The following is a 12,266-nucleotide window of genomic DNA, read 5'->3' as shown; positions in this document are numbered from 1 at the left end:
TATATATAGTGAATGTTAACTTAAACTACTCTGCCATGTAAAATGAGCAACAGCCATGCTGGTAACTAGCAAACTGCACCTGATGTTTTTGAGTTAACATGACATTAAAGTATATTTCTGGAGATGAATAAGACCAGTACATTTTCATTGTTTTTTTATTGGTTTCTAAAAGTAGTCAAAGATTGTGTGGTCCTTCATATTTGTATGAAGTTTACAAGAACTCCAGAAAACAAAAATCCATTTCAATTTTGCAGAATAAAATCACATCCACACAACACTGAATGTGTCCATTTTTGCTTGGCCAACTTTACTAAAAATGTTGTGGCATTACCAAAATACCTTTGAACATCCCGTTCCAAGTGAAAAATCTAGGAACGCTGTTTTCATTGAAATGTGGGGATGACATGGTTCCTAAACAGTCACTGGTACTAAACAATAACCTCTGAAAATACCAAACTACAATACATGGATGGAAGTCATTCACGATTGTTTTGTTTTATCACATACTGTTGGAGCAGCATTCTATATTGTTAATCTGGGTAATACAGAATGAATACATCTTTTGAGAAGTGGACCTAATTGTCATGCTTCAACTACATTTCCGAACGCACATAACAGTGGGACTAAATACACGAGTGGATTAAATAAATTAAATCCAAAAGATATAAAAAGCGTAATACTTCGTGCTAGGCCTTTAATATAGACTACAGAAATGTTTGAGTAAAGAGAAGCGGGATAGGTTTTCATAGGATAAAAATATTCAACAAAATGGGCCTAAGCATACAGAAAACAGTACTTACAAATAAATCACTCCATTTGAATTTCAGTCCTTGAACAGAAACATTTATATGTTCTAGAAAAGACATTTAGCCCATTCCAATTTGAAGGAGCAGGATCTGTCATTAAAATGTATAGTCCTTCAGGGATATTCTTTGTAGCAGCCAGGAAAGGTCACTGCTCTGAAAAATAAAACCGGTAGGATCGTTTTAAAGAGAGCTAGGAGCTCCTCACGGTGTCTTGGACTCCTCTTTTGGCCTGTTGGATAAACAGGGAAAATGACTTAGATTTCTTACAAACTTATTTAATGATGACTATTTGATACGACAAGTTTAAAATGCAGGTTTGAAATGTTTGCTCACCCCTTTGTGGAGGTGTCCATTTTCTCCTCATCTGGCACCTTTTCTTCTTTAACTTCTATAATAACAAAGCAACAACAAATAATCATCCTCGCATGTTCAATGGGACCATGTTATGTCTGATATAGAACGAAGTAATGATTTTGATACCTTTCTTCTCATCAGCTTTCTTTTCGTCACCTGCTTTCTTCTCCTCACCCTCTTTGTCTTCCTCAGTCTTGGTCCTCTTGGCCTTCTTGAAGCTGGCTGCATTTCTGCGTCCGCCCCCTTGACCCTCAGCCTCGTCCTCAGAGTCGGAGAACTCCTCGTCACATGCTATCCTCTTATCGTGGGCACGGACTGCACAAAAGCAGAAAACAGGAGTGTAAGCATCTCCGTGCGTGTGTGACATTAACTCACACCAACTGCATACGCCGGGCAGATTACGTATGATACTCACCAAAAATATAAACATGTAAAGTGTTGGTCCCATGTTTCATGAGATGAAATATAAATCACATTGTCTATACGCACAAATCGCCTTTCACGGATTTTGTGCACAAATGTGTTTCTCCCTTCCCTGTTAGTGAGCATTTCTCCTTTGCCAAGATAATCCCTCCACCTGACAGGTGTGGCATATCAACAAGCTGATTAAACAGCATGATCATTACACTGGTGCACCTTGTACTGGGGACAAGGCCCCACCAAAACACGCAATCGAGTCAACACAATGACACAGATGTCAAGTTGAGGGTGCATGCAATTGGCATGCTGACTGCAGGAATGTCCACATCTCTCTACTAAGCCGCCTCTAATGTAGTTTTAGAGAATTTGGTAGTACGTGCAACTGGCCTCACCACATGTAACCATGCCAACCCAGGACCCCCCATTTGGCTTCATCACCAGACCTGTGTGCGAGCGGTTTGCCGATGTCAGCATTGTGAACAGTGTCCCATGGTGGCGGTGGGGTTATAGGATGGGCAGACATAAGCTACAGACAAATACAAGACTGCATTTTATCAATAGCAATTTGAATGCACAGAGCTACGTTGACGAGATCCTGAGGCCCATTCATCCTCCCTCATCACCTCATGTTTCAGCATGATAATACACAGCCCCATGTCACAAGGATCTGTACACAATTCCTGGAAGCTGAAAATGTCATGTCACCCATTGAGCATGTTTGGGATACTTTGGGCCAACAGGTACAACAGCCTGTTCCATTCCTAACAATGTTCAGCAAATTCACACAGCCATTAGAGGTGTGGGACAACATTTCGATAGTTGATCAGGCTGATTGTGGCCTATGTGAAGGAGATTTTCACACCGCATGAGGCAAATGGTGGTCACATCAGATACTGACTGGTTCTGTGATCCACGCCCCTACCTTAAACAACAAAAAAAACAGGATATCTGTGCTCAACAGATGCAAATCCGTATTCCCAGTCATGCGAAATCCATACATTTGAGCCGAATGCATGCATTTCAATTGAAGGATTTCCTTCTATGAACTGTAAAATCTTAGAAATTGTTGCATGCGATTACATTTTTATTTGGTGTATTTGCAAACTGGGCAAAGAAGATGTTTTTGCTATGAATCATATCTCAATACAAAACTTACTGGAGATGCGTTTGTTAGGGTCTTCCTCCTCCTCGTCTCCACTGTCCTCCTGCACAGCATCTTCTGGGATGGCCTGCATCTGAACACCCGGGGCATGGGGCAGCATGCGCAGGTTCTCAAACAGACGCTGCCTGAAGGGACACACATCATTTAGTTTAATGTCACTTGTATATCTCAACACAATTATAATAGTGCCAAAAATACACTCATGACACATCAAGGATCAAATGTATAACACAAGTGCAGTAATATGACCTTTTTGGTAAGTGAAATTACCTGATTAACAAATAACTACACAACCAAAAGTATGTGGACATCTCTTCAAATTAGTGGATTCGGCCATTTCAGCCACACCCGTTGCTGACGGGTGTATAAAATCAACACAGCCATGAAATCTCCATAGACAAACATTGGCAGAAGAATGGCCTTCCTGAAGAGCTTAGTGACATTCAACGTGGCACCATCATAGGATGCCACGTCCCCAACAAGTCAGTTTGTCAAATTTCTGCCTTGCTTGTGCTGCCCCGGGCAACTGTAAGTGCCGTTATTGTGAAGTGGAAATATCTTGGAACAACTCAGTCGCGAAGTGGTAGGCCACAAGCTAACAGAACCGGACCAGAGTCCTGAAGCATGTAAAAATCTGCCCTTATTTGCAACACTCACTACCAAGGTCCAAACCGCCTCTGGAAGCATCAGCACAAGAACAGTTAGTCGGGAGCGTCGTGAAATGGGTTTCTATGGCCGAGCAGCTGCCCACAAGCATGATGCCAAGCGTCGTCTGGAGTGGTGGAAAGATCACTGCCATTGGACTCTGGAGCAGTGGAAACGTTCTCCAGAGTGATGAATCACGCTCCATCTGGCAGTCCGAAGGACAAATCTGGGTTTGGCAGATTCCAGGAGAACGCTACCTGCCCCAATTCATAGTGCCAACTGTAAAGTTTGGTGGCGGAGGAATAATGGTCTGAGCTAGGCCCCTTAGTTCCAGTCAAGGGAAATCTTAACGCTACAGCATACAATGACATTCTAGATGATTCTGTGCTTCCAACTTTGTGACAACAGTTTGAGAAAGGCCCTTTCCTGTTTCAGCATGACAATGCCCCCGTGCACAAAGCGAGGTCCACAAAGAAATGGTTTGTCGAGATTGGCCATGTAGTGTAGCTTATATAACGGTTATATCTATCTATACTAAGAACCAAACTAGAGATGTTACTTCATCATGAAGGGGAAAAAATTCTAACGATGTACAGTAGGACTAAAGAGCACAGTAAAAGGTGTGGTCAAGGACTCACTTGATCTTCTCCAGGTAGTCGTTGGTGTTCTGGTTGGTCATGTTAGAGGGGCTGATGTGCAGTTTGAAGTCCGGCCCAAAGTACTCAAAGTAATCATTGTATGGAAGCTCTGTGGAGAAACACCAATGTGTTATCAACACAGTGGGCAGTGGCATGTCTGCTTTAGCAGAACCTATCCTTAAAACACTCATGCTCCTCTGACCTGTCAAAAGCAACTGTCAAAGATAGTCACACTAGAAAGTAAAAAGTACACAAATCAGATGGTGCAGCAGGAGAGCTCACCATTGGGTATGGCGCTGTCCAGGGCCACGGCTGTCTCATAGGTCCAGCAGCGGGCCACGTTCCGGATGGTGTAGCCTCCACCACCCAGCATCAGCAGGGGCAGGTTGAAGCTCTTCATGTACTCCACACACTTAGCATGGCCTTTGATGGTGAGGTTAAAGCAGCCAAGCCTGTCTCCTGAGAGGGAGTCGGCTCCACACTGAAGAACCACTGCACTAGGCTGGTACATCTCCATCACCTTAGCCATGATCTACACACAGATATAAAAGTACACGATATTGTTGGCTAAATGGAAACAGGGTCTATCTACATGGTCTATTTGAGTTACAGGGAGGAAAGATTAAACACTAAAGAAAAGAAATGTATGACTTACAGGTTTGAATATGGCTTCGTAAGACTCGTCGTCTATACCATCTCTCAGAGGATAATTCACAGCATAGTACTTGCCCTTCCCAGCGCCAATATCCTTGAGGAGAAACAAGTCAGTCAACTACAAATGTGGACAGTTAATTGACCATTAAGATGAATGAGAACATATATTTTACAGTAACAACCTGCGGAAGAGTTACAGGGGGAGGAGACCAACGTCAACCAATAAAGCATACAGGAAACTACAAGCAACAGGCCATGAAATTGGAATTCAAAGTATCCTTTGGATGCCATTTAATAAACAATGCTTTTTGCAATGCTTAAAAAGCCAGATCAATGCCAGTGGGCTGGACAGACCAGAATATTGTGACCATTACCATGAATACAAAAGGTTCCAAAGAAACCCCCTAGGATTGAGGTCAAGAGAAATGTTTGAACATTTAATCGTGAGCTTTTTCTAAATTATTTGGCTGCTGTAACCTGGGAGCTGATTTATCTAGAGGATGAACTAAATCACGCTACAGAATGTTTTATTGATTTGTTCAGAAGTAAGGGACCATCATCATATAAGAAAGAGTACAGTTGGTGCTCGCCCATCTCCATGGATTGATGAACTGGTGAGGCTTTTTCTCAGACATATAGCGAAAGTCTTAGCAGCCAAGTCAAAATGAGAAATTGATGAACAGAATTATAGAACAGTAAGTAATTATGCAGTTAAATTGAATCGAAATAGTTATTTTACAACAATGCTTTTATTTATTGTAAAAATGCAAAAAAAAGTACGGAACATAGTTAAGGGCTTATCTAGTGTGGAGGTTGACGGAAGAATAACAACAAAACCAGTTGACATTGCTAATCATTTTGCAGATTTTTTTTTTTTACAAAGAATTTATTTACTGAGCAACAATGTAAACATAGCTTGTTTGGAAGAATGTATTGTCCAATGGATTGATGATCATATTATGAGCAACAAGATCTGCGCTTTTAGTCTGCAAACAGTGTCAGTGGAGGAGGTATTAAACCTATTGAAGTCATTACCTGATGGTAAATTTACAGGTTATGGTCTTATGGACAATTTTTTGCTTCGCTGTGCTGCTCCAAAGATTGCAGTTCCACTGAGACACATTTAAATTGGTCACTGGAAAAGGGGATGATTGCAAATGTATGGAAGCATGCGAAACGGTGTCCTATTCCGAAAGACAGCAAAGAACCCATTACTCCTGCCAATAGTCGACCAATTAGTCTACTCCCTACACTCAGTAAGATATTGGAGGGTATTGTGAGTAGACAAATATGGGAGTACATGTAAAAGAATGATCTGATTACAGCCAATCAGCATGGTTCTCTCAAAAACCATTCCACTACATTGGTTGACATGACTGACCAGTGGCTCAATGCGATGGATAATGGCAAGTTTGTGGGTGTACTATTTTTAGATTTCAGTGCAGCATTTGATTTAGTGAATCATGAAATAATTGACTAAATTAACGCATTATGGTTTTAAGGAGGTAGCATTGAATTGGGTACAGTCATATCTAACTGACAGGAAACAGTCCACCTATATCAATGGTTCATTTTCTACCCCGCATGTTAAACTGTGGAATACCGCAGGGCAGCTGCCTTGGGCCACTTCTTTATTTAAAATGTATATACCAACGACCTTCCCTATGCCTTAGCTGAAACTCAGGTACAGCAAGCGTTGGAGAATATCAGGGAGTGGGTTTACCAGAACAAACTTGTTTTAAACACCAAGAAAACCAAAGTTTTGCTGGTCTGTTCCACTAGGAAAAGGCCAAAACAGCAAATCAAAGGATACAATTAAGTTTGGGAGGAGTACAAATTGAAGAAGTGTCAGAAACCAAACTATTGGGCATGCAGCTAGACAGCTGCTTATCATGGTCGTCTCAATTTTTTTATTTTGTCTTTATTTAACTAGGCAAGTTAGTTAAGAACAAATTCTTATTTACAATGACGGCCTATGAACAGTGGGTTAACTACCTGTTCAGGGGCAGAATGACAGATTTGTACCTTGTCAGCTCGGGGGTTTGAATGCTCTAACCACTAGGCTACCCTGCCGCCCCAGTCTATAGAACAAAATGTATTAAAACAGCATGCAAAATCAGAAGGATAGCCAAATATTTACCAAGAAAAGTTCTTAAGCAAATAACACAGGCATTAATTGAGAGTCAGGTGAACTACTTTTCTGTGGTCTGGGGAAATGCATCATCAAGTGAGGTTAGGTGGCTGCAGAATGCACAGAACAAAGCAGCAAGGATTGTTTTAAGGTAGAGATATGGTTCTTCTGTTGCGGCCATGCACAATGTTCTTGGTTGGTCATCAATTGACAAGATAAATTGGATAAAAAAATGTTTATTTTATTTCATAACATACATAATTTAACAGCAAAGTTCTATTCACAACGGTATTCAGTTGGTAAGAGACAGACATTCTGTAAATATTAGGAATAGACCGTCCACCATTTATGCATTACCCAGACAGAAAAGAGAAATAGGCAAAATAACACTTCAATATATAGCAATAAAGAAATTGAATAAATTACCTGCGCAAACCAGAAACCTTTCAATATATAAATTACCATTTTAAAACCATTTAAATATAATATAGAAATGTTGAGGGACTATAGTAGATGAAGAATCAATCTTTTTTAGATTGAGTATTTATTGGGTCATTATGCATGTTTGTAATAGTGTGTTATATGTGAAAATTGGTTTGTATTATAAGTTGTATTTTAATGTTTAAGGACTCTTGGAAGAGTATGGGGACTAAAAGAGATCCAAATCAAATCTTTAACTCACCCTCAGGTCTCCGGTGCCGGGGAAGTACTCTCCATACTTGTGGAAGGACACGGTCATGACCCTGTCTGTGGTGTAAAACGCCTCCTCCACTCCATCTCCATGGTGGATATCAATGTCTATGTACAGGACTCTCTGGTGGTATCTGGGGGAGAAAAGATTCAGCAACAGAATTAATGATACTTCTAAATGTGGTGTACCTATGGGGTCCCAATGTGAAGTTACTATTTAAATTCAGTAGTCTACAATATTTCCTATGTAAACTTGATCAAGTGCTGTGGGACTGTGACTCACTTCAGTAACTCCAGAATGGCGAGCACAATGTCATTCACATAGCAGAAACCTGACGCCTCAGACTTCTTGGCGTGATGGAGTCCTCCGGCCCAGTTAATGGCAATGTCTGTCTGCTGTTTATTCAGCTTCACAGCTCCAGCTATAAACACAGGACAAGAGAAGCCAATCGGAGAATCAGAGCACATGAAACTATAGCTATATTCTGTGTTTTGTCAATTACAAGAAGAGGACAAGTAAGCCAGAAAAATATTCCAACTATCCAGGCAAAATGTGTCATCCAACACCCAATGTGCAAAAGCGATGTCAAAGCTGACATGCATACCTATATAATGAAGGTCCAAGGTGTAATGACGCCACGTAAAATTGAGCTACATGCACAACATAGCATTCCTAAACTAACCCAAAATGTCTGCTGTGTGGATCAAGCAGTCAACAAGTCAAGCAGTCATTTGAAAGAGTAACAAAATATCAGCGAGAATTCAAAATCAGCGAGACAAGGCGAAATCCATTAAAGCCAAGATAATGTAATTCATTCAACCGTTCTCTGTCGTGTGTGATGTTGGCTTTCGCCGACTGGTCAAGCAACGGTTAACACTACCAAGTGCGCTATTTTTCTGGATGTTGCCCTACTGGAGTTACAGTAATAGCGTCACTGCTATGAGCTGCACGACATGCATACTATGGAATGCCATTTGGGTCATTGCTTGTCAAAAAGATAGCACTGTCAAAGCTGTACAAAACAAGCAAACACCGGCCACGAATGATATGTTTACAAAACCGGGTAGGTAATAAAGCATAATTTGTTCGACCTCAACTTGAGGTGGCTAGCTTTAGTTTGGAACCTAGCTAGCACCAATACAACCAGTTTGAAAACAATGACCAGTAGAAACTGCAGTCATTTTCATTATTCTTAACAATGACTTAGGAATCCTTGAGTAAGTATTGTTGTTGGCTTATTGAAATTCAGTTCATGAAAATAAATAGCTAGCCAGCTACTTAACCCTGTTGCCCAAAGCTAACGTTATAAGCAGCCAGCTAGCTTAATCTGGCTAGTGAGGCTCGACCGGACTATGTGTTGTGAAAATGGCCACAATAAGGATTTGCCACAATAGCGGAATTTGCAGTTTGCCTTAAAAAAAAAGTATATGAGGCCTTCTGGGTGGCGCAGTGGTCTAAGGCACTTTGCAGTGCTAGCTGTGCACCAGAGACTCTGGGTTCGACTCCAGGCTCTGTCGCAGCCAGCCGCGACCGGGAGGCGCAAAATTGGCCTAGCGTCGTTCGGGTTAGGCCGGCAAGGATATCCTTGTCTCATCGCGCACTAGTGACTCCGGTGGCGGGGCACAGTGCATGCTGACCAGGTCGCTTAGGTGTACGGTGTTTCCTTCGACACATTGGTAGTGAAACCGATTGTTGTTTTGCTATGTTTTTGGGGAAGAACATTGTTTGCATCCATGAGCTAGCTAGCTTTTGTTTTATGACCAGCACGGTAGGTACGCATCGATGAATCGTTTTGACATATGTAATTCAAGTGATAGTGTAATAGCCATGTAAAAAAAAAAAATGTGTAAAATTATGTGATGTGCAGTCCAAATCAGGTCCTGATTGGCCAAATGCCCTCTTTTGACACGCAAAGACCCAAGCTGGGTTCCATAGGAATCCTGGTTGAGAATGAAACAGCACAGCAAGTAGGTGAAAGAAATAGGTTTTGATTATGTTTTACTGGTAATGAGGACATACGTAAATGCCAACAAAATATATTTTTGGTCAGTGTGGTGCGTGTGTAACCTTTAACTTGGCAAGTCAGTTAAGAACAAATTCTTATTTACAATGACGGCCTACCCTGGACGACGCTGGGCCAATTGTGCGCCACCCCATGGAACTCCCAATCACAGCCGGATGTGATACTGCCTGGATTCGAACCAGGGACTGTAGTGACGGCTCTTGCACTGAGTTGCAGTGCCTTAGATTGCTGCGCCCATGTGTTAACTATTTAACTGTACGAGAATGCTTAAAAGGCATTAAGTTGTAAATACTGGTTATCGGTATCAGTTTTTTTTTGGCAAAGAAAATATTGGATATCGGTCAAAAATGTAATATCGGTGCATCACTAGTTCAACACGCTCCTTTCTTTAGCCACCAATGGATCACAGTGTATCAATGTGTCCATATGGCAGAGGCTGGTGATCTCACATTAGTTTAAGTGACACTTTTAATTCAGACTTTTCTGATTAACCACGGGACAATGCTTTTGAGAAACAAACTTGGTTATTGAAATGAAACAGTTCCACGAAAATGTGCATATGAAAATCATAACTGGCACACAAATCAGTAGGAGTGGTAGGATAAACTGGAAGCTTCCCAACTTGAAACCCACACACCATCTATGATGTCTTTATAAAATAATTGCCTCCATCTTGTCATGGTCAGATTCTGGCTACTTTGAAGTAAGGTGAGACATGCCTCATAAGAAAAAAAACATTTAGGTTTCAAACAATTAAGTACGTTTTTAAAATGCATACTGCCTCCAGCTCACATTGTAAAGTGGTGGGTGACTTGGTGATATCCTGTTGGCTGCACTTGAATGGGAGGCCTGCTTCAATTACCAGGTGAGATTATTATCATTATATATTTTTTTAAATAGCCCTTTTAAATCATGCACTAAAACTGTTAACATGCAATTGCATTTATAATTGTGCAATTACTGAGTTTATAAAAAGCATGTGCAAGTCCAGCAGTAAGTGGCTGAGGAGCTGCATCAGAAAGGCTCTGTATGCTGTGCGCCTGTGATAGAGGCAATAAAGATGTGACGACAAACAATACACCCGCCAATTTAATTCCACTTAAGTATGCATATTAACCTATAGACCACTAAGGAAATGGTCATATGCATTTCCATCAACGATTGAAAGCATTATTTTGCAATTGGATATTTTTTGGCCAGCAACAGTGTTATTTAAAACAAAAAAGTAAAAAAAAAAATTGGGGCCAAAAGCTGGTACTTGCGGCTAACAGAAACCGTGCTACACATGAACATGACAGATTAACTTACCAACAGAGCCTCCTGTTGAAAGCTGGCAGAACTCAAACAAGCCATCAAACACAGGGCAATCCTCTCCAACGTTAACTGTGTGGCAATTACAGAAAATGTGTTAATTACAATCCATGACAGCAGCAAAAACAATGACAAAGCTTTACGAGATGTTTTCCCAAAGAAATCTGTGACTTTTCATGGGCTACATCTAAAATGTATAAGTATATTGAGACATGACATCTCTGCCCCAAACTCACATCTCTGCATCTGTTTGCTGTACTCTGACATGTTGTCTGGCCGAATGGAACGCAAGAACTTGATGTAGTCGTCACTGTGGTACTTGGTCATCTCCTCGCCATTGGCTTTGTGAGGTCGCTGTACAGAGCCATGGAGAAGACCAATTAATGACACCTTAAAAACCAGGCACTACATTTTCAATTGGGAACTATTGCGCATGCAGGCTTTCTGCTGCGCTTACAAATCGTTTCAAGGTTTTCAACATACGTATATCTCCATCTTTCTGTAGAGACCATAGTTCAGCAAGAGGTTGTGTGTCATGCGGATACGGTGTGGCTTCATGGGGTGGCCCTGGCCATAGTAGTAATTCCCAACATCACCTTTGAATGAAGAGAGGAAAATAGTGACCATAAGCAGACATCCAATTAATGCATCATCCTAGCTTGTTGTTCAGTACAGCATAGTCTGGCTAACGTAGCAATAAAACTTTTGCGTTGATTAATAGTAACAATTCGGACCACGACATATGCACAGCCGCAGATAATGGACGGCCACTAACGTGCAAACAATCTGGCCAATGCAACGGAACTGGGTGCATTTTTTTTTATAGAGACTCGCTATGATGGTAGCAAGCTTAATACGCCCAGGAAGTGAAATAGGTTAACGTTAACTAATAGTAGCTAACGTTGCTAGCCATCTTCGTGGTTTGTGGATTCCAATGCTTGCATAGCTAGCTAATGGGTCCTGCCAATGTGTTCTCCCTTTGTCCAAGCTAGCAAGCTAATCGACGACGTGGACAAGTAACTTGGACGTTACTACACACATTGGATGATAATGTGGTATTAGTGAACATTTTCTGAACGATCAATTTAACCTTAAGATTTTGAAAATGCCTCGCTCTTGCACAAAGGGAATCCGCACGTTTGCACATCGGAGCTAGATAACGTTAGCTAATGTTAGCTGGCTGATCTAACCACAAATTGAACCATTTGCACCAGTCTAACAAAGCACATTGTACAATTAGTCAATGTGTAGGCAAATCAGTACTTACCATCATAATAGTAGCAAACTTTTTTCTTTGTTCCTTGAGAACTCAGCGCCATTTTACCTTATTTTACAGCACAGACTACAATTAGCGAAAAGCGGCAGCTGTACTTCGGAAAACGGATGGATACAATCCGATAATTTGTAGAACGTCACTTGAACCAATCAAGT

The 12,266-nt window shown here is 41.1% G+C and overlaps 1 protein-coding gene across 1 annotated transcript; it reads right to left on the bottom strand.

The window, feature by feature from the left end:
• Positions 1-278: 278 nt before the first annotated feature.
• On the bottom strand, positions 279-12,243 carry LOC135525975 (histone deacetylase 1). The gene is made up of 13 exons (XM_064953964.1): positions 12,103-12,243; positions 11,319-11,431; positions 11,072-11,189; positions 10,833-10,907; positions 7,784-7,922; positions 7,493-7,634; positions 4,681-4,773; positions 4,308-4,557; positions 4,026-4,134; positions 2,737-2,867; positions 1,287-1,475; positions 1,140-1,194; positions 279-1,035 (listed from the first exon to the last, which is right to left on the bottom strand). The coding sequence occupies exons 1-13, from the start codon at positions 12,152-12,154 to the stop codon at positions 1,008-1,010; spliced, it is 1,494 nt and encodes a 497-aa protein (XP_064810036.1). The 5' UTR covers positions 12,155-12,243; the 3' UTR covers positions 279-1,007.
• Between the last annotated feature and the right edge of the window lie 23 nt (positions 12,244-12,266).

Source organism: Oncorhynchus masou, chromosome 32 (assembly GCF_036934945.1).
Source record: "Oncorhynchus masou masou isolate Uvic2021 chromosome 32, UVic_Omas_1.1, whole genome shotgun sequence".
In the NCBI taxonomy this organism is placed as follows: domain Eukaryota; kingdom Metazoa; phylum Chordata; class Actinopteri; order Salmoniformes; family Salmonidae; genus Oncorhynchus; species Oncorhynchus masou.
Note: the sequence above shows the minus strand (reverse complement) of the source record. Positions and strands in the feature narration are given on the sequence as shown.